The sequence below is a fragment of the Eublepharis macularius genome, chromosome 7 (assembly GCF_028583425.1).
Source record: "Eublepharis macularius isolate TG4126 chromosome 7, MPM_Emac_v1.0, whole genome shotgun sequence".
Lineage (NCBI taxonomy): Eukaryota > Metazoa > Chordata > Lepidosauria > Squamata > Eublepharidae > Eublepharis > Eublepharis macularius.
The window spans coordinates 32,289,805-32,314,731 of record NC_072796.1 but is presented as its reverse complement, the minus strand read 5'-3'; the positions used below and the strand labels follow the sequence as shown (position 1 = coordinate 32,314,731).

At 42.8% G+C, this 24,927-nt stretch overlaps 1 protein-coding gene across 1 annotated transcript in view; it reads left to right on the top strand.

Moving 5' to 3' along the window:
• DROSHA (drosha ribonuclease III) overlaps positions 1-24,927 on the top strand; it is a 125,864-nt gene that overhangs the window by 18,456 nt on the left and 82,481 nt on the right. The window contains exons 6-13 of the mRNA XM_054984877.1: positions 496-647; positions 3,133-3,213; positions 7,256-7,342; positions 7,442-7,528; positions 8,669-8,740; positions 13,243-13,324; positions 19,043-19,117; positions 21,447-21,616. Of these exons, the coding sequence (XP_054840852.1) occupies positions 496-647; positions 3,133-3,213; positions 7,256-7,342; positions 7,442-7,528; positions 8,669-8,740; positions 13,243-13,324; positions 19,043-19,117; positions 21,447-21,616 (806 nt within the window). The remainder of the gene's footprint in view (positions 1-495; positions 648-3,132; positions 3,214-7,255; positions 7,343-7,441; positions 7,529-8,668; positions 8,741-13,242; positions 13,325-19,042; positions 19,118-21,446; positions 21,617-24,927) is intronic.

Sequence of the window (24,927 nt, the reverse complement as noted above, 5' to 3'; positions counted from 1 at the left end):
TGCAACAGTTAAAAGCGTCAATATCAATTCTCATTTAATTGTAGGGATTTCAATGGTTTGCCATATATCTAAAAAGACTAATTGTGGGGTAAATGGGATCTTATAGTTGGTTATTATGAAAATATGTTGCATGATATCTTCCCAATATTTGCTTATTAGTGGACATAGCCACCAGCAATGAGCATACGTACCGATTTGCCAGCAATTCCTCCAACAGAGTGGTGGATAAGTTGGGATTATTGCGGATAGTTTCTTTGGGGTGTGATACCATCTTGTGATTATTTTATATGTTTGTAGTTTCGTAATGATTTCCCGAGTATTAAACAGTTTAGATGACCGAATCTGATTCCATTGTTTTCTTGTAAAAAGCTCATTACCGTCTTGCTGCCATTTTGTTTGGAAATCCTTGATTTTTCAGTTAGTAATATGATATTATATATTTTGGCTATAAGGCCTTTTCCCTAAGTAACATTTTGTTGGCTTTGGGGGGCTTAGGAACTTCCAGCGATTCTGATTGTGACTCGGATGATGACAGCTGTTCCAGCAGTTCGGATTCCGAGGTTTTTGACGTCATCGCTGAAATCAAGCGCAAGAAGGCTCACCCGGATCGTCTCCATGAAGAACTTTGGTACAACGACCCTGGACAGGTACTGCGTTCCAAAAGGGAGCAGCAATGTTTACACTAGGCCTGCCTAGCTGCAGACCCAGTAAACTGGACGCAAAGCCACAGATCGTCTGCCGGATACTCGACAGCCCTTTTGTTTTTGCCCTGGCTGGAAAGCAGTAGTAAGATACCTCGCTAGCTGGTCACCATATTTGTTGGGTAGAGAGGACTTGGCTGAATGCAGTCCACAGGTTGTGCAACCTGGTTTGGGCTTTGGATCCTTGCTGTATCTCTCTGTATCTGGTCATGGCCAAGTCCTGTTGAAGGTGGGCTTCAGTGGTCCTTCAGATAGCTGCACTCGTGATGAAGTTACCTAGTTACCTTCAGCAGGACTTAAGCCTAGTTGTCACTAAGCATATTCTGTGTGTGGAAAGGCTGAAGCATTTGGTTTTTTTAAGTCCTTCTCTGAAGGTCGTGTGACTTACAGGCTGATGGAGAGGAAAGAGGGTCAGACTCAGACTAGGAAGACCCGAGTTCAAGTCCCCACTGAGCTTGTGATTTTGGGCCAAGTCGTCCCCTCTCAATTATTTCGCAAGCTCTCTTAAACGTGGATGAGGAGGAAATGCTCCTCGCTCTTTATTGGCACCCCATTCAGAAGGACCAGGGCAACCACTGAAAAAGCCCTGAAACTGGGTACCACGGAGTGGACCTCACTTCACTCCTGGTGTGAAGAACAGCATCGGCGCCCAGATTCGTGCAGGGTGAGACGGCCCTCATTTGCAAGTCAAAAGCTTATTTACATCATATATGATAATTAACTCTCAACTCTGCTGTATTTTCCAGGCATAGGCTCTCGATTACCTTCCTGAATACGTTCATTTCTTTTAAGTGTGGAAGTTTAGGATAATGTCTTCACAGGTTGCCAGTCTAAGAAATGCCTATGGGCTATGATTTCCTAGCGAGCCTTTTAAAAACTCAACACCAAATAAATAGTATGATGCAAAAAGCAACCTGGCTTCTGTGCTAAAAGCAAACTTTGCATCTAACTCTTGAAAGTTATGCTGGGTTGGAGCATGTTCCTTATTCAGAAAGGATAAGTTAGAACGGAACTTCTTAGTTTAGCAGAAAAAACTGTTGCCACGAGGGGAGCAAGATTCAGGCCCAGTAGCACCTCAAAGACCAACTAGATTTCCTGGGCATGCTCTTGAAAGCTCATATCCTGGAAAATTAGTTGGTCTTTAAGGTGCTACTGGATCCAAATCTCGCTCTTCTACTGCAGTCCCACCTGAAACTATTGCCTCAAGGGGGGAGCGTGACACGATTGATGTTTATAAAATGATCAATTGCATAGAGAAAGAGGTTTTTCATGACAACGAAAGTTAGAGATTTCCCAGTCATATCGACTATTAGGTCAGAACAGATCGCTTCCCAAAGGATTTTACACTCAGTGCCTAATAAGTTTGTGGCATTCAGTGCCACAGAAAAGGATTGGACTAGTTTTTTAGTAACTAAAAAGGACAAGTTGATTACTCTCAGACCTGTTTCTCAAGTTGTAAACGACTCTGATCATATCTGTGAATCTGTATCCTCTTCTGCCTGCCACAGACATCTTCAATGAGATGTTGATCATCCTCTGAGGAGCGACCTGATGGGATTGCTGCCTTAGTTCACCTGAAGGCAACATTTATTTGCAGTCAGAATCCGATAAACTGCATTTCTTCCCTCTGTGTTTTTTATTTCATTGGATCAACACCGCCAAGAAATTCCAGTGTTATTCATATTAAGCTTACTGCTTTTGCTTAATTTGGAATTCAGTTATTGAGATAACTAGAGCCAAAAAATGTCAGATGTCACAATCAACCACAGTTTGTTGAAATTGCAGTTTATTGTGTCGGTGCAGCCAGTGATTAACTAACCAGAATTTGCTAAGAAGTACCAACACTCTGCAGCTGGCGGGCAGCACTACTAAAAAGCCTGGATTAAGCAACAGTTCCTGCATTTGAGATGTGATGTCTAACTAGAATTATTACAGGGCAGGATGCAACTCTAGTTAAGAATCCTGGTCTGTGCCCCTCCCGCTAAACAGATGGGAGTTGGTGGGATGGCCAGCAGTCAGCTGTCACCCTAAACTGGATTTTCATTAAACCATGGTTTAACGTGTCATCTGAATGCAGTCCACGTATGTGTCCAAACCAGGCTTTGCAAATACTAGATATGTGATCTTGGTGTTGATAATGTTGCAAAGGTCAGGAACTTAGATCAAATGGAATTCATTAGATCTCTTACTGTTCTAATGAAGAGCAGTAATTAAGTTTAAATGCCCACCTGTGTCAAAAATTCCTTGAATCTCAAGTAAGCTCAGCTAGAACTTTGCTTCCTTTTCACAAAAGGAGATTTTCGGCATGGGAGAGCATTCAAACATGCAGTACTCCTTCTGAATTAGTTGGATTTGGGGGGTTGTTATCTTGACCTGGAAAAAGAATTGTCTCAATTGTTCAATTCGATATGCTGTTTTTCCCCCCTGACAGATGAATGATGGACCTCTGTGCAAATGCAGTGCTAAAGCCAGACGAACTGGGATAAGACATGGAATCTATCCTGGGGAAGAGGTAACTAGGTTTGCACATTATAAGTGACAAAGAATCTACAGATGAGTGATGCTTCCATTATGTCTCTTGTGGAAGCAAGAATATGAGAGAATGGTTGGCATGTATCCAAAGGTGCAATTCCACAGTCTTTGGAAGAGAGAGCGATGATTACTGCTGATCTCCCCCCATCGGTTCACGCTTTGCCCCCTAGGCTGTTCCTGAACAAAGTTTTAGTGGGCTGCAGCAAGACAAGTAAAGAAAAGAGTATTTTCTTTGGAAGGGTCATGGATTCTGGGATACACACCAGTGTGTCTGGAGGAGTGTATGCCGCTTAAAATAAGAGGCATCTAACAACCCTTAGTAGGAGGTTCTTGTTCTTTTGGAGGTGGGATTTGAAATGATGTTCCTCTAGGATGAATAGTTCCCTGCAAGCAGAAAACAAGCACCACTTGCAGAAGGCTAGGAAGCTTTGTCCCTGTTGTACTACTTCAAATTTGCATGTTTTTACCTGTGGAGCATCAAGCATGTGGCTCTTCACCCCTACAATTTAAACTGGTACAGGACATTTTACCACTCAGGTCTTCACTGCCTGATTCTCCTGTCCGTGTAGATTAGGGGTTGGATCCCGTGCAAAACTTCCACTTGTGCTAGAGCTCTTGTGCAAGCAGAAACACAAGAAAAAGACCATGGTAGCTTTTTGCACAAAGATTTATTGTATTCCCCAGTTGTATTTCTGCTTTTTTTTAATTTTTATTTTTTTATTACCTACATTAACTAACAATACAGAGGGAAAGAAGGGGGGCAGGGGAAGGAAAGAAAAAAAACCAGCAACATATAACAACACTACACTACAAATAATGCTTTCCCTTCATACTGCCATTATTAAAAAATTAAAACTTTGTAAGATATTGATGGAGTGGTTGACCTTGCAAAATACAGATTACAATCCAAATTAAGTCTTCCTCCCCGCCCTGGGCCTCGGACACAGTTCTCTCTGAGCAACTGCAACCGCAGTGCTCGTTCCCTCCCCCCCCCCCACTTCAGACTTCAAATCCTTTTCTTCTTGCTTGGTGTCTTGCTGAAATTCTTGATTTTTGTCCTCAAAATCCCTTAGTTGATCTTCTGATATTATCTTGTAAGCTTGATCTTTGTAACTAAACCAGATACGTTCCGGAAATAGCCATTTATACTTTATTCCACGTTCCCTCAGAAGAGCTGCAAGCTTTTTATACTTAAATCTTCTTTTCCGAACTAAAAATGGGACGTCCTTCAGTATCTTAACTTTATTACCCAGAAAGTCCAGATCCGCATTGTATGAGTTGTATAGGATAGTGTCTTGGATCCTCTTAGATGAAAAATCGATGATGATCTCGCGAGGCAGCTGACGCTTCGTTGCATATTTTGAAGAAGCCCGACGGACTTCCAAAATGGCACTTTTTACCTCTTCTTTAGTTGCCCTCGCGGGTGTCGCCAATAGTTCCGAGGCCAGACCCCATAAATCCTCATTTTCCTCCTCTTTCACATTCTGGAGACGCAAAATTGTCTGTGTTCGTTCCACTTGTAGCCCAATCAGCTGGTTCTCCACCAGCTTTAACTCTTTATTCGTTGCCTTCACGAGTGACGCATTTTCTCGAGCAGACTTCTCTGCCCCCCCCCCCCCCGCTGCTTCCTTAATGGTTTTCACTTCGCTCTCAATTAAGCCCACCCTTTGATCTGTTTCATTCAGCTTGTCAACAAAGGGCTTTATGGCTTCGATAACCGACCTCTTCACCAAGTCCTCGAGCGACTCTCCTTTCCCCTGCAGGGCAGCCGAGATTGACTTGCCCAAAGCGGGACTCTGCTTTTTCGCTGCCATTTTAGGGGGGGGGACCGCCGACCAAATTCTGAAACTCAGCGAGGGGGAAGAACGAGCCTTCTTAGCTTCAGATCCCACCACTCCTTCGCGTGCGCTTGTAATAACAGAAGGGATTCGCTTACTTACAGGCTTCCGCCTAGTTCTGCTCTTTGCCGTTTTCCATGGCCCGGCAGCATTCGAGGTGCCGCGCACGTCTGCCGGCCTCCATAGGGACAAACGGGCAACTTACCCCCCCTGCATCGATTTCAGGGGGCTCTTCCCGCCGCGTCCCGGACCCTGCCTCCCTCACTGGGAGTCCTGGGGGCTAATCTTCGCAGATCAGCTGCCCGGTCAGGCTGCTCGGGCGCTTCCTCTCGGACCTGCGGAGAGGAGCGTCCGACATGGCCAAGAAAACGAAACTGAATCCCCAGTTGCATTTCTGCTGATGCAAGATCTTGCAACCAGCAAAGGGCTGATATGGGTATGACAAGAAAAAACAGACCAACGTCCCCGTATATTGAACCAATAGCGCAAGTTCACAACTTATACACCATTTATCTGCCTAAGAAATTAGGCGTCAATAATTATATAACAAAAAATATTTCCAAAAAGGAACAAAGGAGCTGAACAAAATAATTGGCTCCTCACAATACACTGGAGCCTACACAATGATTCCTATTGTAATTGCTAAAGAAGTCCAGACCGGAGCTTTAAAATACACTGTGACTCCTGGTCATGAATATGAAAAGAGTCCATATGATGATGGTGATATGTTGCCAAAGACGTGAATAGCCAGTAATTTTCCCAACAGGATTCCGGGTATCCTCCTGTTTCAAAGTTTCTTGATCACGGGAATTAACTGCAAAAAATCACATACATGATATGGCAATCTCTAAATTCTCATAAACTATTGCATTCTTGCCCCCCAAGATACTCACTCCTTTACAGCTTGACAAAAGTTCCCTGCTTGGTCAACAGCTGTTAACAAGTATCCTAATTACAGAGTATTTAAGGATCCTATGCTATGAAATCTTAAAGCTCCCCAACTCCTCAGTCACAATAACCATATAGTCCTTATCCCATTAGCATGTGCAAACAATTCAAACAAAGCCCGAGTAATCAATACCTGAATTGAGCCCTAATGGCCCTAAACAATTCAACTCAAAGGTCCAAAAGGCTTCTCTTCTCCTTAGTTCTTTATTTAGATCCTTAGATCTGTCTGTCTTAAGTACCTTGGGCAGCCAGTTTCTGGATTCTGTAATATATGGGTTGGAAAGCACTGGGTGTTACGCAAGATCTTGCTCGTTGCGGAGTCCAGTCCAAGGCCTCTGTTTTCCAAGAGCAAACTTCTCTCTCCAAGACAGATGCTGAAGCATGCAGCCTTGTGCTGTTCTATATAGGTAGATGTATGAGCTGCAAGGAGGAGGGATTGAGCTTGTTTTTATCTTAAGAGCCTTGCAGGTGTTTGAAAGAATAGTGTGAGGGGTGGGGGGTGAAATTTTGGCAGCATTTCTTCCCTCCTTCAAGAACCTAGGCCCAGTGTTCCATGCAGTTGAATGAGTTGTAGAGTCCTGAGGCAGTAGTATGAATGGTACCATTTTAGTCTGCCGTTGGGCAGATCACATTTTTTGAATGCCTCCTTGTCTTACATGAAGAGTGATGACAAAGCGGGGAGCAGAACTCCCTGAGAGCCAGTTTGGGGTTGTGGTTAAGAGTGCGGGATTCTAATCTGGAGAACCGGGTTTGATTCCCCCACTCCTCCTCTTGAAGCCAGCTGGGTGACCTTGGGACAGTCACAGCTTCTAGCTCTCTCAGCCCCACCCACCTCACAGGGTGTTTTGTTGTGGGGATAATAATGACATACTTTGTAAACCCCTCTGAGTGGGTGTTAAGTCATCTTGAAGGGCAGTATAGAAATTGAATGTTGTTGTTGTTGTTGTTGTTATAGAACCTTTTCTTTTTGATCTGCTAGTTTTTTTTTACTTGGAGGGTGTATGGGGGAGAACATTTAAAAATGGCTTCCTGCCAGCGGCATATTGAAGTTGTGCAGGCTACTTTACAACCTTTATTATTATTATATATTACTGCTTGTTTCCTTTTTTAATTGTACTACTCTTATAAGATGCTTTTTAGATGGCCATTCTCTCAGTCTCCTGTTATTGGCGTTAGCCCTGGCTATCTGCACTGTTCCATCATCATTAATATTGTTGTCGTTATTTTCCATAAAAGCCAATTAAACCCTGTCGGCCAATGACCAACAATGCTGGAAGGTTGTACCACTACCGCATTACGGTGTCGCCTCCTACAAACTTCTTGGTAAGTACTGAATGGAACAGCAGTAGCCAGTGGACTTATCTTACTTTTCTTTTGAAGCCCCGGGAGAGAATGCTCCAACTTTTGATCTTGTTTCTTTAGACAGACAGGCCAACTGTCATAGAGTATGATGACCACGAATACATCTTTGAGGGCTTCTCCATGTTTGCTCATGCTCCGCTCACCAATGTAAGCAAGTTTTCTGTTTTAAATGTGTATGGGATTTTCTGCCAACTACACTGGCCCTGCTCAACGTTCTTCTTTTTAAATTTATAGCACAGAAATGTCTGGTACCCATCCCCTATTTCACTGCTCCCTCCTCCCCTCATAATTCCTTAGGGCTCTGACCATTTCTTCCTCACACAAGGTATCTCCTCTTCTTTAGACAGTCAGTGTACAGTAGACAGTCCAGGTGTCAGTTGAGGCCTGTAGAGACCCAAATTCAAATAACTGTTGGTTGACCTTCAGCCAGTTGCTGTCTCACAGGGTATTTAGGAAGATAATTAGGGGGAAGGTCCATATGATGCAATGCACACTGCCATGAACTGCTTGGGGAAAAAGAAGGAATAGCCATTTAACAATCAAGTAAATACTTTGATAACACTTTGCAGAGATTGTAATAGTACTTAGCTTTCGATTTGGGAATCCTGAGAAACTTACCAGGGGGTTTCTCAAGAAGAAAGTCAGTGTGGATAAATTTCCCTGAATGACATCTCATCTACCACTTATAACTTCCCCTGCATGAGGAGAATGTTCTAGATCACAGTCTCAGTTTCCTGTTGAGCTTTCCCACTGCTGCATAAACTCATGGCAACAAGCATGATCCATAATCTTCTGCAGCAGATGGTGGTCCTTTGGCAGATTAGTTGATATTGGGATAACAATATTTATTTATTTATTTGTAATGGACCATGATAAGCATCATATATGTGATATACTCTGAAAACTTTAAAATTGATTATTGATTAGGATGATGGTAATAAGCATCCAAGCATATCGTTCCCCATTGTCAATAACAGAGATGCTATGCTGAACAATTGCATGGAGTCTTATGAGACACACACAACCTCTTCCGCCTGAAGTATGGTTTTTGTAAGCACCTCTATTGCTGCAAATTGTGCCTTCGGTCTCCAGTAGAGGGCAGCATTTGCTTATGTTTTGTGTTCATTATCTCTATTTCACCAACTAGTAGCCACAATTGTTTTTCAAAAAAAATTAAATCTCTTTGATAATGTATCAGAAGACAGTAGAACATACCGTGAGGGTGCTAAGTGCATCTCCCTTAAAACTGAACCTCTGTTCTATGCTGTTTCTGTTTTCCTTCTCCAGATTCCTCTGTGTAAAGTCATCAGGTTTAACATCGATTATACAATTCATTTCATTGAGGAGATGATGCCTGAAGTAAGTTATGGGAAAGATTATTCAAGACATCTGTTCATGTTGTGCGGCATTCTGATATTTTAGACTCGGTCCCATGCATAATTCCACTCATATTGAGTGGCTGGATGAGAGTTGTGATTAAAAAGTGTACGGTCTTGCAATGCCAATATGAAAATATAATACAGGACAGAGTAATGCAAGCTAAGCGAATACCCTCATGAGGGCCGGCCTTGAGTTTCAGTTGCTTGTTAATTCCACTGCATTTCCGGTATGGTGTAGTGCTTTGAGTGCCAGACTAGGATCTGGGAGACCCAAGTTCCAAGCCTCGCTCTGCCGTGGAAGCTTGTTGGGTGGCCTTGGCCAGGCACTTTCTCTCGGTCTGTCCTACCTCACAAGGTTGCTGTGAGAATAAAAATGGGAAGGAAGATCTATGTATGTGACCCTGATCTCCTTGGAGGAAAAGTGGAATAAAATATATCACGGACCTTGGGAGTCACCAACCTTTTCTTAAGTGAGAGGTTCTTCTGAAGAATAAAAAATAGGCAGAGCTACCCCCCACCCCCACCCTCACAGCATGTTACTAAGTTTATTCTGTACTAGAAACAGAATGTGAACTCGGAAGAGCAAAATCTTATGAAACAGCAAGAAAACACAAAATCAAAGGGCAGACCTTCTTGTGGTTGGATTCCTTGATTGGTCAGCAGTAAGCACAGACAGCTGTTTGTCTTCCCACCATGGTTCCCAGCAACCATTCTGGGAACTTTCCTGGAGTTTCTGGACCACCTGGAGAAACAGCCATGCTGGTTGGGAGGCTGCCATTGGGAGGGGGAGGGGTGAAAATCACTCCTTTCTGTCTCTTATGCATGAGTGGAGTTCCGCTAACGGAAGAGGCAGAAGGTAGCGCTTTCCCCCCCTTCTCAGTCGGTGTGTCTGTGGGCCAAGCTACACATGACGAATGACACTTGAACAGCAAGTGTATTTCTCCCTGTTCACTTGCCCTCCACTCAATCCACTTGCCGTTCAAGTGTCATTCGTCATGTGTAGCTTGGCCCTGTTACTCCACACGGGTTTCCTGGAATCGGAGCTGGCTGCTGGAGAAGGGGAGAGACCCAGGAAAACCTCACATGGACCTCACAGGGTCCTTTTGCCCAATCCAGCCCTGTGCCTGTTCTGCCGCTAGGCCTCAGCGCAGCTCAGCTGTCGTATTGGAGATGGCTCCCCCTGAGGTAGATTTCCAGCCTCTGCTTGAGAATGGAACTACACAGTTGGTGGGAAACATTTATTTCGATTTCTATTCCGCCCTCCCCACATTGTCAGGCTCAGGGCAGATTACATTTATACACATTAAAATTTCGGTTAAAACACAATAAATGCAATATAAATATTTAAAAATACAATATACAAAGCAGCACTAAAATAATTCAGATTAAACCATTTCCACCGTCATTAAAGATAGCTAAGCATTTGAAATTTCCTTGGAGGTGGATGTTCTGATAGGGCGGGCTCCGTTCTATTCGGCCGGCAGGGGCCCGAATAGGGCTTTATAGGGCTGTACCTTGAGCTCAGTTCCGCTAGCAGTGGCCCTTCCCTCTAATGCAAGGAGCCTTCCACTGACACAAGAGCCTCCTCCATTGGGGAGGAGAAGAGGCCCACCACTGGCTGAACTGATCTGTGGGATCCAACCTGTGACATTTCCACACTTGCGTTTGCTGTTTAATAGGCAGTGTGTGTGTAAGGAAAAATGGCTGACAGGAGGAGGTGCACCCAGGGGTGCCCAAAAATTGGCTTGGTTTGCTAAGCAGATTCCTTTGTGTTCACCACCAACCCACTCGCCACATCCACTGCCTTGTACAAAGGGCTGAAGTGGGGCGGGGGAGAGATGCAAGATTTCTCTCAAATGGGCTGGAGTGTGACGTGAATAAGAAACAGGAGGAGAAATTCCTGCTGGTTCTGACTTCCTCTAGACTGCTGTTGGGCATTCTCCTCATTGGAGCAGACGTTTGTGGGGGGGCAGACGGATGGCCCATCTAGTCTGGCCTCCTGTTCCACCCTGCGGCCAACCAGATGCCTCTGGAAGGCCTAAAAACAGAGCACCATGCCTCCTTCTGTTACTGCCCCACAGCACTGGTATGCAGATTATTGCTGCCTCGGAAGATGGAGGTTCCACTGAATCATTGTGCACATAGTAGCCGTCAATAGACCTGTTCTCCCTTAATTTGTCAACTTTGATTTTAAAGTCAACTGAACTAGTAGCTTTCTCTACATACTGTGACAGTGAACTCCCCAAGTTAATTACTCCTTGAAGAAATATGACTCACTAGAGCATCAGGTATGCTAGTAACTGGCTTGTAGATATCATTCCCTCCCCCCCCCCCACCGGCCACCACCAAATCCTTCCTGGATTTAGACCTGTGCCACTTTCTCCCAGGTCCCCAGTTGTGTATCTTAGGCGAGAAGAATGTAAGGGGAGAGCTTAAGTTGTGATGAGTGGGGAAAGGTTAACCAGCCCCCCATTCATCGCTGTACCTCGTCCCCATTTAGTACATTTAACCCTAACATTTGATTGGGAATGTTGCATTTGCTACGAAATATTAACTTAATCCTGAGCCGTTGGATAGTAGCTGCAGAAGTGATAATGGCCTAGTGCCATGGTGCCCACTGATAACTTTCTTGGTGTCCACCTAGTGTTTTTAGAAAGTGAGTGAGGTCACATGGGGCTCTTGCCTAGTGATACTTCCAATTGGCCATTGGAGATTTTGATTAAAACAACATTGTTTCAGCAGCAGCTGCCACCACAGCGTTGGCTTTATTCTACCTTATTCCTCTTCTCTGATGCATATTTTAAATTATACCTCTTCTCCCCTGCACTTGGGGTTCCTCTGTGTGTGGCTTCACTTCCTGAGGCAGCCATTTTGTGGTTGGCATCACCTGAGGCAGCCATTTTGCGCCTGGGCACACCACCCTGTGTCAGAATTTCAAGGTGCCTGCAGGCTCAAATAGGTTGGGGAGCCCTGGCTTATGGAGACCAATGGTTTGATTCAGTATATGGCTGTTCCTTACATAGCTACATCATAGGCTCTGCCATTGATCTCCTTTCCCAGTAGATTCCAGGCTGCAGCACCTTAAATGGCTTTACTATGCATTAGTGTCCATCTGTCTTACTGGGCTGTGACTGAGTGTGTGTATATTATGTATACATGGAGAAATATTACAGGGAAATAAATATATTTGACTGTAATCACCCAGAGTTACATTGTTTTGCGTTTTAGTCTTGTCACATCTAGTTGGAGAATATACAGTTTAATTGGAATAGTTCCTTTCTAAACCAGTGCATAGATTTTTATGACTTTTCCTCCTTGCTTGTTCTAAAGGACAATAATCCCCAATTTGTGATTTACTGATTTGTGTCTCAGAAAGTGTCTTGTTACAGTACCCGTGGTAATTTATCAGCCTTTAGCTAGGACACACCGGACTAGGAGAAATACGAGAGAGGACTTCCCCCCCCACACATATCATCCTTTCTGCTTATTCTGGTGAAAGGCTGTTGGCATACTATAAGTTACAGCCTAGTCCTGAACTCATAATTTTTACCTCCAGTCTGAGTTTAGGCTTTTCGTAAGGATATTTCTTCATGATATGCATGAAGCTGCCTTAGACTCGAGTCAAGCCATTGGTCTATCAAGGTCATCATTGTCTGCTGTGACTGGCAGCGGCTCTTCGGGGTATTAGGCGAAGTCTTTTGTGTCACCTCTTAGCTGATCCTTTTATCTGGGGATTGAACCTGGGACATTGCGACACGCAAAGAAGATGCTCTGTCACAGAGCCATAGCACTTCCCCGATGTGCCGAATGCTTTTAAAGAGGACTTGCTTTGGTCTGATTCAGATGTGCACCCCATGCCTGGGGAATAGTGCTTGAGCATCTCCCCTGTTTGTGCCAGTTCAAACACATGCAGTGTCACAAGGATATCTTTGTATGTGGGGTGACAGAGAGTAGAATGGGAGCATTATATGTTCTTGGACTGAAACACGAGGGGCAAGAGATAAAATATTACTGTGCCTGAGTGTAGCCAGCTCTGTGATGCAAGGGATTTGGGCCTCAGTGGAGGAGCGCATGCCTTCGTGTGCAGCAGATCCCAGCATTGATTTCTTGTATTGGAACTGTGAATAAGAAATCTGCCCGAGACCTTGAAGAACTGCTTCCCACCAATGAGTGAGATACACCTGCAGTTAATGTAAGGCCACTGCTTAATTCTTCAAGTGACTGTAAAAGACAGCAGAATTAATGCTTCATAAGTTGTGGTGGGGAGGGAAACCCAAAAGAGGACGAGGGGCCATTTCAAAACTTAAAGAACTAAGGCCAGCCTCGGTCTGGTACCCAGGATTGAATCACAAGATGTGAGCTTGTTCTTTAGAACGGGAAACGGCTGTACTCCTGGCGATGAATATAGTTATGATTTTGGGCTCTTGCTTATTTCTTGGTAGTATTGTATGGCAATTACATTGGCTGTCTTTTGTTTTCCAGAATTTTTGTGTTAGAGGGCTGGAGTTGTTCTCTTCATATCTGTTCAAAGATATACTAGAACTATACGACTGGAATCTTATAGGTAACTATTTGGTTTGAATATATATTTAGAGGTGAATTGACAGTTAATAAAGTAAGGATCAAATACATCTTGTAGTTGGAGGTTTTTTTTAAAAAAAACTATTGTTCTTGTAAACAGTGTTGGAATAAAAATAGTGTTCCTAGACACATTTAATTGGAAGGAAGCTTCATTGGTTTCTGTGGGACCTATTTTAAGAAAGTATACTTAGATTTGTATCTTGAAACATGGATGAAAGATCCATCTCTTTTGTAGGCCTTGGATATGCAGTTACCCTCAAGTCATGAGGGGAAAATATACCAGAGTTTTTTGAAATGTGGAGTGAGGAAAACAAATATTATTAGTCAGAGCCAGTGTAGCGTTGTGGTTAGAGGATCTGGGAGACCAAGGTTCGAATCCCTGCTCTGCCATGGAACCTTGCTGGGCGACTTTGGGCCAGTCACATGCTCTCAGCCTAACCTACCTCACAGGGTTGTTGTGAGGATAAAATGGAGGAGATGAGAATGATATTAAGCCACTTTGGGTCCCCATTGGGGAGAAAGACAGGGTATCGATGATGTAAATAAATAAACTCCTAGTTATGGGGTTTATTTATGCCTTACGTGGAAGAGGTAAACCTGTAGTGCATGTGCACCAGGAGAGCTATGGTTCATTGCAGATCCTCAAATTTTTGGATATGTGCATTTCCCCATCATGTTTTCCATGTTTGTCAGAGCAAACATTGTAAAGAGTCCAGTAGATGAAGAGAGCTGTGGTTCTCAAAAGCTTATGCTGCAATAAATTTGGTTAGTCTTAAAGGTGCTGCTGGACTCTTTACTATTTTGCTACTACAGGCTAACACGGCCAACTCCTCTGGATATAAGAGCAAACATTGAGAACAGCAAACAGAATGAATGAATTGCATTTAAGTTGGCCCTTTGTGGCTGAGTTTGTTCAGCCTGGCTGTGACAAGGGTAAAAATATTTATCTCCTTTCCTTTGTACACCTCCATTTTGCCCTTCTCCTAGGGATGGTGAAGCTGAGAGGCAGGAGGGACTGTGGGAGAACTGTCATGATGCTGCCTCACTTGGCTGCCACCATGGAGTGTGCAAGACTTAGGCTTGCTCCTTCGGGCTCTTGTTACTGTTTTCTCAGGGGCAAGCAGTGGCTGCCAGGCTCAATAAAGCCCCACCTGGAGCCTCCAGTTATTAATCAGAAAGGTATTACGCTAGTGAAGTATATTGTGGGGGTGGGTTTGACTTGTTTGTCAGCCTCTGTGTGTTCTCACCACAAATATGCTTCTCTCACTGAAAATTATCTGGCAAGCATGGAGAGTTTGGAGGAGAGAGAAGCAAGAGTCTCTCTCTCCATTTTCCACATGAGAGCTCATTTGGAAATGAGAGAGGGTGAGATTTGCGCTTTTCCTCCAAACCTCAGTGCAGCTGACAAAATCCTGCATCCCAGCCCTTTGCACTTCCCTGAGGGCTTGAGGAGAAGTATGTGTGTGTTGCGTTATTATGTGTTGCTTGAGGAGAAGTGTGTATGTGTGTCATGTATGTGATTTCTCGCTTGAACTGTGATCTGTAGAAGCTAAGAAACAGCAGGAGCCTCCAAGATTATTTCGTCTCTTCTTCATCCCTCAGGATGAATGATGGGAATTCCTGTCGCTCCCTCCATGCTTGAGGGAGAGAGGCAGGAGTGTGTCTCATTTGCCCCATGGGATGGAGAATATACACAGCCTCGATGCAATACTCCTGTTGTTCCTTTATTTTCTCCAAATCAGAGTACGAGTGAGGAATTAGGTGGAATTTGGTGAATTGCTAGATGTCCTCATTTGGAAGGCTGGGGATATTTGCCCCGTCGAGCAGGTGTGTAGCTTTCTGTATGGCTGTCTGCACTATATACATGTACTCAAAGGTATGTCAGGACATTACCTTGATATGTTTCTTTGCTGTTAATGGGAACGTTCTTAGAATTTGGCCTTAAAGAGCAACCTGCCACAGCCTTTTGTAATTCTTCATCATTTTCCTGTGGGGGGTGGAGAAACTCCAACCAGAATAATTAATTATTATAAGGTGACACAGCTCATAAGGGGTGCGCACAATGAATTGTTATCAGGCCAGACAAAACCATTACCACTGTGGTGCTTGCAGACAGGAGCGTGTGGCTGTTGTACAATACAATCAATTGTGTGTGTGTCATGTAACCAGTCACAGTTGGCAAGCTGTCGTGTGGCCTGGAAACATTCCTTGGATTGTGGCACAATAAAAATGTGCAAATCATGTGGGCTGTTTTTCATTCAGGCTTTCACAAAAACAAAGTTTTTTTTTCCAGAGAAATGTTGAGCTGAGGTCTATAGTTTTTCTCCTGGAGGTTGATTTGTCTCTGAAGATTTACTTTAAGCAAATGCTTCCTTTTGTAATGCTGACGAGTTTGAGGATTCTGTTGTCCGCACTTCCCTTTGTTTTGTTAACAAATATGTTCCCTTGCTCCAAGTTTTGGATTCATTATGGTGAGATTTTGCTTAATTTTTCTCCAGCGCAACCTGACAGACTCTAAGTGCCTTTTCTTTTTCTTCTCCCTCCCTTTTTTGCCTAATGGTTTTAATTAAAATAGTAGTAAAGAAAAAAAAGCATGTTTTTAATGTGCACTCAAGGCTATAGAGCATTTTAAAAGAAATTCTTCTGAGGGCAACCTCACCAGGACAGTCCATATTATGATAGAAAAAACCTCCCAAATTCTGTGGCCTGTGGCAATTGTTGGCCTTAAATATATTTGCATATTTGCTTCTTTGCAAATATTTTTGCCTAGTTTACTCTGCATCAGTCATGGGAAGAAGCAGAACCCTTCTGCATGGCACAACCCTGCAATTTCGAAATCTTGTCAGCCCAGTATTATGGTTTGAGAATTTTACAGGTATGGTCCATGTGCTTTGAAATGAAACTCATCTCCACAGCTGTCAGGCTAGACTCTTAATTTGATTCGATCAGCCTTTATTGGAATATAACGAACAAAACAAGATAGTACAGAAGAAAAAGAACAAAAATAATATAAAACAGTTGAATGAGATCAACAGTTAGTTCTGAATCTTAATTATAATTTGTGTGTGTGTGTGTCTTTCTCTCTCTCTCTGTCTCTCATTCATTCACACACACATACCACCTCTCTCCCCTAATTCCTTTGGATACTTAATTCTGGGCCCGATACTAGATGTCTGGCTTGGATGTTTCCATTGTGAAATGCACAATCTCTCAATTTTTTCACTAGACACACTGTTCAGTTTTTCCCACCCAATTCAACAGAGCAAGTCTAGACACCTTACCAAGTCAACTGACTTCAGTGGACTTTTCATGGCATTATATTTGCAGAGAAACAATTAGATAGATAACTTATTGGAAGTTGGAATGAGAGAAATTTTTTAATAAAATTTTGTACAGATGATATGATACTCCACAAAGATTGTAGAAAATGAATAGGAATGTGAGTTATAGCGAATTGGGGGCTTTTATTAATCTCTGTTAGCATTATAAAAAGGTGAGAAAGTATTTAAGTCTACAGTATCTTCTATTCAGATATATCCCATTCCCTTAACCCTAGTTATAACATACTTAGGATACTAACAGTGCAATCCTAAGCAGAGGATATTTTGAAATATTAATATTAATATTTTGAATATTAATATTTTGAAATATTAACCTGCAGCTCCAGTTCCCATGTATGTTTAGAGCTCGGGTGCGTTTCTTTCAAATTACTCATGATGAATAAAGCCTTTGTATTTGTTAGTAGCGAAATAGGGAGAATGGCTTATAATTATTTTTGTTTGCCCTCTAAAATATGACAATACCTATGTATCTTTTACTAAGTCTGGTTGGGTTCCCTTTAATCCATATATCGAAATTACTTAGGATTCTGACCTCATGAATTTCATTACTAAAAACAAATTAAGTAACTTATTTGAAAGGTGGGATTAGATGAGATATCTTATAGTGAGATAACAAGTGCTAGGCTTCCTCTGAGGTTTTCCCAAACCTTAAAATATTATATGTTTTAAAAAATATATATCTAATGCAGAATGCTCACCAAAATCCAAGCAGAAAAGAGTTCCTTCCGCTAACCCATTCTGGTCAGTTGCCTGTGAAGAATCATCGTAAACCACATTGTAAATCTGCACAATTTTTTTTTTTTTTACATTGGCAGCTGCAAAAATCCCACATACTGTACTTTGTTCGAGAGTATAACCCCTAACAAACTTTTAAAATTCATTTTATGGTAGTTTATTTATTTACTGGTGAGTTCATGCAAGGTTGAAAGGTGGCTTATAAATGGTTTAAATAAATAATCCCTTTTCACTTTGAATCCCTCCAAGTCTTTATTTCATTTCTTAATTATCTCGTGAAGCATATTCATTCCTAAGAGCTCGATTTTTTCCTAAAGTTACTTTGTAACCTGACTTTACCCAACAACCCTTTACCACTTCTTCTGTTTAGAAATGAGATTCAGGAGTCTCTAACCATAACATAATCGTATTTATTTTATTCTAAAGAGTAATTATCTTGTGTATTTCTCTTAGATCTCACCTTCTTGCTAATTAGAGTAGAAGAAATGTAAGACAACCTTGGCTCAACCCTGTGCTGCAAAGCAGTTTTTGTCAAGTAGTAAAACCAGCCACTGCAATCCTACTAGTAGGAGCGCTGTAAATCAGATCCATCCACCTAAAGGATGCTCCATTCACTAGCTAATGCATACTCCATTCAGTTCTGTCAAATGCTTCTCTATATTTGCAAAATGGATACAGTCAGGGCTTTTTTTCAGGGGGAACACGGGGGAATGGAGTTCCAGAACCTCTTGAAAATGGTCACATGGCTGGTGGCCCTGCCCCCTGATCTCCAGACAGAGAGGAGTTTAGATGGACCTCCGTGCCGCTCAGCACGGTACATTTGGTTGAGAGAGAGAATATAATTTATCCCTTCATTTATACACCAAATTGTGCCTTTAAAAGGAAAATACAACATAATCAATATAATATAATCAAAATGTTCAACCCAGCTGGTGTGGATGCCGATATTCAATAAAGATGATACAAAGCCATTTTTTTTTCGTGGATCATTCTCTACTTTATAAATCGTAGCGGCATTGGCATCCATTCATGTCTCAGGAATAGACCTGCTACTAATTATGTAAACCAACCATTTTCAAAATATAGAAATATGCTCTTCTACAAAAAAAAAAAAGAATCCCTACAATTCATTAGCCAAGCTGTCCATTCCATGGGTCTTAGTAAGCTTTTGCTTTTTTATGACTTGTCTAATTTCTAAAGGAGAAATTGATGAATTTAATTGATCTCATTGAAGATTCATGGAACCCTCAGGTTATTTAAATACTCTGTCACTTCTGTGTAAGGATTCTATTTTATGTGGACTTCTGAGATATCATACAAACGCCTCTGAAAGGTCACATGCTTTTCGTAAATATCCTCCATGTTGGGTTTTAATAAGCGCTGCATGTTTAACCTCCTCTTTTAAAACCAATATATTTCTTGTGGCATAAACTTTCAGATATGAAAGCCCACGTTATCATTGTAAGGAAGTTTTGGCTTGCCAGAGTTCATGCCAGAACAGATTTGTTATGTGTCTAAGGTACCACAGGAATCTTTGTTGTTTGGCCTACAGAAGACTAACATGGCTGGGATTTGTCATGAATAAACTCCTGTATTTGAATTGCTGGTCGTTTTCTTTATTTAAGGTCCTTCGTCAGAAAACAGTGATGCTTCGTGTCCCCGATTTCATTTCATGCCACGTTTTGTCAGGTTTCTTCCAGGTAAGACTTGTTTGGTGTGAAAACTAGACTTTATGCTGATTCTGTCTGATGTGCTAGACCTGTATCTTCAGAGGACTACTTCAGATTGGAAGGGTGGACTCTCATGACAAAATACTTGTCTGTCCAGAAGAATTTCCTTCACATATAAAAAGTTCTTTACTGATACCCTAGTTTTATGTGTGTAAGGAATATATATATATATATATATATACACACACGTATAGAGCAGCATTTAGTCAACTGTACTCTGTTGTTAAGCATTTCTTTAAGTAAGCAAGTATCGCAACACTTACATTCTGGCATGTTTTCTGACAAATGCATGCTTCCATCTCAGTGGATAACTCTATTCCATTAAAAAGTGTCAATAACCAGAAAATGAGTACTTTCAAAATAAACATGAAAATAGTTTATATGCCTTGAAAGAAGAAGAGGTTTTATGAACATAGACACGCAAAAGCTGAAAATGGGTTTTATGTACTATGAGGCACTGAAATGGGAATTTGGACTGGCCTCCTGTTGGATCAGCTTATTGTTCAGTGAAATTTGGCAATAGCTGTTGAGAGAGTATTCATTTGACCTTCCCTGATATTTTATACTCTTGAGGTTTAGTCTGGAGCCTTTGACTTCCCTATCCACCAGAATGCCTTTGGAGCAAATTTTTGAGATACGTGTATAGAAATTGGATGCTGACTTCCTGTTCGTTGTAACAGTGGTATGTAGCTGTGAACTATATGATTTTTTATGAGATTATTTTACAAGTAAGGGATAATTGATATCTTCAGACATTGCATAGACTCTTTTGACTTAAAATTTCCACTTCCTTGAGCTCACATTATTCTTTTGTTTTTGGTTTCCCTCTCAGTGGCATAGTTTAAAGGTCTCACTTGTGGAAGTCAATATTTTTCTTTAAAATGGCCCGATTATAGGGCAGTTCCCATAATTTTGGAGCATGTGTAATAAACAAACCTAACTAACTGTTGTGGTGTCACAGATTGTTCTACCAGCAGCCTGTATGTTTCTATTCGGGTTTTAAGTGTAAAACACCAGTGGTAAAACTTAGGGTATCCATCTACAGTGATTCCTAGTTGCACCTTCTGTATGTGAGAAGTCATATTAAGCCAGTCTTTTAATATTGAGAGTACAGTAGCTGTTGAGCCTTGAACCCTTCAGTGATTGCATGGAGGCAGAAAGCGTGATTTTGATCATATCCAGGTTGGATGTCTACAGCACATTTTACATGGTGTGAATTAAAGAGGACAGATGTTAATGGTGCTTAAAGATCTATTCTGGCTGCTGATTCACTTTGTGGAACAATTCAGAGTGCTGGTTCTTAGCTGCAAACCTCTACATAGTCTGTGGCCAGGGTTCCTAAAGTATCGCCTTTTCCCATGCAACCATTAGCAAGAGATCTGCCCTGGCCACAGAACTGTCCTGTTGACCTGCTGTAAGCTTGCTGAATTTTTGGCGCTAGGCAAAAAGTCTTCCCCAACAGGCTTAAACACATTCCGTAATAGAAAGCTTGCTCAGTTATGCTCCCTTGCCAGCAGAAGAGTGAAGTGGAAGCTATTTTTGCTTGACTTCCCCTTCTTACTGCAGCGCCCCTATACCAGATGGCTTTTGGCTTACAAGGTTTACAATCCCCACAACTGTTGTTAGGATCTCAGAAGACAAGTTTTGGAAGATAGGGAAGATCTTCCTACTTGATTGCTTTCCACTCGCACAACCATAGCGTCCCCACTCTATTTTCAACTCTTTTTGGAAACTACCTTGTGACGAAATACACTTTCAAGAAGGTTTCCTATGTGCAACACTTGGAGAGATGGAAGGAATTAACAACTGTCTGGAATGAGAGGTTGATTGATAGGCTGCTCCCTCCTCTCTCTAATCAACTAGTCAGAACCAGCCTTCAGGATGACAGTTGGTGCTGACAGGATTTTGAGTTCAGTCGGGAGTTCAGTTGAGTGTGTGAGAGAGTCTGACAAGGAGGGTTGGGTACCCCTCTGAAGTGAGGGAAAGGAAAACGTTTGCCCTAACTGTAACAGCCTTGTGTTAAGGAGGATTTTTAGTTAAGGAATTCTAAGTATAAAAGCCACCTCAAGAACTTTTACTGAAGCAGTGGGTCATACATATTTTGTAAGTAAATAAATATATGGTTCATACAGTCCAGAGCATCCACACAATTCCTGTCATGTGCTGCGCTTTCTGGGGGCCCTGTGCAAGTTGTTTGAGCAGTTCAGTGCTCTGACCCCTATTAATCCTCTGTTCATAATTTCCCTTCCTTTGAAAGTGTTTTGTAAGCAGCATGTATTATTTTATTTGTTTTTTTCAGATGGAGGGAAGGAGGTGCTATCTATGCATCAGATTCTACTGTACTTGTTGAGATGCAATAAGCCGTTGGTGCTGGAAGAGGAGATTGCCAATATGCTTCAGTGGGAGGAGCTTGAGTGGCAGAAGTATGCTGAAGAATGCAAAGGGATGATAGTTACCAGCCCTGGCATGGTACTGCAAACGCCTGCCCAAAAGAAAAGATTATGTGGCATTGGTTACACTACGTATCTTTCCTCTAAACCCCATCCTGCATAGAAATACTATAGAGTTCCTATTGCTTTTTTTGCCCTGGGGTCCTGGTTGGTCAGGAGCTGTTCTGTGTAAACGTCACGTTGTTGTGGTGACATTTGCAAGGCTGACAGAAACAAAAATTGCAGGCAACCATTTTAGTTTTCTGGAAACCAATATAAACAGCAGCAGCAGATTAATACCTTCATTGGAGCTAACTAAAGAATCAGAAAGTGGCGAGAAAAGTTTCAAGTTCACCAGAACTCTTCTTCAGGCCAAATGTAAAGGTCACTGAAAATGCTGATGTAGTTCAGGTCAGTCTCTGGCACTAAACAGAACGCAGAGGTCTCTGGTCAGGCAGAGAGCAGTAGAAGTACAGGAACTTTGGCATTTCTTGAATTAGCAGCGATGGAGATTATTTTTATATCACTGTAGACTGAGAGGCTGAATTAGACCCAAATATGGATCCACTTGACGGGGCAAAAAGCAGGACCTTCTCTCTTGATCACCTGGCTGTCAGGTGGGAAGGATCCTCATCGTTGGCTCAGCTTACATGGTGCTGGGCCTCCAAATGTTTGCCTTCCATGGCCAAACTGATTTTGTTCTTCCAGTCTAACTGGGGTGTTGTTGAGTAGCTACATGGCCATCATGCCTCAGGCTACATTAGAAGTTGCTAAAATGGAATTGTACCGTGTTTTCCATCTGTTCCCAGCTATGTACTTTTTCATTACATTACTATCGTTTCTTGCAATTAAGGGAAACTGGTAAACACTGTTCTTGTTTGCACTGAATGCATTGTGTTGCTCAGAAGATGTATCCTTTCTCTAATTGACCAGGTTACTTACATAGGTCTCGGTACTGAACATTACCTCCTCATTGAAGTTAGTGATGAATTGACTTTTAACGGTTGAATGTCAAGAGACTGTAAAGAGGAGTTTTTTGGGCAGGGGGGGGGAGTTGGTTGTATAAGTGATTGCAATTTGTTTTTAAAGAAAAAAGAGAGGAATTCAATAAAGTGGAATTTGCTGCCACAGGATATGATGACGGTGGCCAATTTAAATGGCTTTAAAAGGGCATTAGACAAATCCATGGAAGACAGCTCCGTCAGTGTGTCTTCATATCTTAAGAAGGGAGCTCTGACTCGAAAACATATGCTCTGAAAATCTTGTCCATCTCTAAGGTGCCACTGGACTCAAATCCCTCAGTGGTTGTTATCCTTATGACTAATTGGAACCTACTAATTGGGGTTGGGGGCATGTAGCAACTGGGAAGTCTTTAGTTCCTATGCGCTGTTCGTAGTCCTTCCGGAGCATCTTGTTGACCACTGTGTGAAATCAGATGTCGAACTAGATGGACTGTTGTTCTGATTCAGCAGGGCTGTTTTTCTGTTCTTAAGTAGCCATAAGTAAAGGTAAAGGTAGTCCCCTGTGCAAGGGCCGAGTCATTACTAGGGATGTGTGCTTCGGGTTTACGATTCGGGTAAAGTACCTGGATCGGACCCGATCTGTAAAGATTTGGGATGGCTAGCATGCTGGCCCCGATTCGGACATCCCGAATCAAAGCTTTCCGAAGCATTCGTAATGCTTCGGAAAGCTTCGGGGTTGAGTTTAAAGGGCCCCTTTCCTGCCGCTTGCAAGCGGCGGGGCCCTTTAAACATCACCCTAGCCCCCACCCACCCCCACTTACCTTGGCAGCGGTGGCAGCAGCGGTGGCTACGGCCCTCCCCGCCTCCCTGTGGGGCCATGGAGCAGTGGAGGAGGCAGAGAAAGCCCTTTCTGCCCCTCAAATGGCCACCGTGGTGTTCATTTGAGGGGCTGGAGGAGGCTGCTCCGGCCCTCCCCCCACCCTGCAGACTCACTTCCCTGCAGGCTCCACCAGGATCAAACTCAGGTCATGAGCAGAGCTTGGGCTGCAGCACTGCAGCTTACTACTCTGCGCCATGGGGCTCCTGTCCTTAAGTAGCCGTAGATGTATTTCTTTTGTCCCTGTTGATTTCTTCAGTGACGTAGGAAGGGGCTGTAGCTCAGTGGAAAAGCCTCCGCTGTGCATGCAGAGGACCCCAGGTTAAATCCTCAGCATCCCCAGTTTAAAGGACCAAGTAGTAGGTTATGTGATAGACCTCTTGATGAGAGCCTGGAGAGCTGCTGCCGGTCTGAATTCAGTAGTGATCTGATGCACCAAAGGTCTGATTCAGTATAAAGCAGTTTCATGTATGTTCAATAGCAGGTTTTTTTAATTTTCTGACACAATCAAATAACGGAAGGAAATTTGTATGGCCCCCCCTTTTGCTAAATGTGAAGTCTATATGAACAGTGCACAGAGAAGTACCTTCTTGCAGTGCATTAGCTTCTAAATGGTTTTTAGAGTAGTGCTACCTTATTTTTTATAACTTGGTAGCTTTTAGAACTCATTTATATGTTGCTTCTGTCCCCTTTCCTGCTTCTTCAGGAGTGTTGTCACTCTTAAGTGTAGATAAATAGCATGGGGAAAACCTGAAAAATTCAGTTGAGCGCAACATTTTTATTTGATTTATAGTCCTTTTTTTCAGCCATAAGTAGGCTCTCGTGCTTTGAACAATTACATGCACAAAACAGGCCATTAAAGCTCCTTTTGCTTCGTATCTTGCTGTGCTAAGTGGAAATAATTTGATCGAAAAGTGTGTGTACTAATTTCCCTTCCAGATCTTTGCTGATCCATCACAGGATAGTGCGAGTATCTGTTAACTACGATGAGTAAATGAGGTACAGCTTTGGGAACACATGGCCCCACCTCCTCTCTCCATGGCTATATGATTCATCAGCACCCACTTTAATCACGGTTCTCATTTGGCCAGGATTCGGAACTGTGGTTTGAAGTGGGTCTCTGGTTCATTTGATCTCTTCCAGTTGTCCCTCCATGTCCAATCCTTTCTTCTTCCTCCCACCCTGTATCATTTGACGAGCTGGATCCCTTAGCTCTTTTTTAATACACTAGTAACAAAGCCCATTGTGGGAAAAAATACAAGGGGCTCTAGAAAGAGGAGGGTGAGCAGGCGGGCATTCCCACTTCCTCCATCACTGATCCCAGCTGGATGAAGGCAGAAGGCGCGGGCATGGCCACGTGCTCTGTGCCTGAATGGGGGACGGGCATTGTCTCCTGCTCCACACCTGATCCCAGCTGGGTGAAAGGGGGGCATTGCTACCTATTCCACTCCTGATCCTGGCTAGATGAAAGGGCGGGCCTTGCTGCCTGCCCCGCACCTGGTCCCGGCTGGG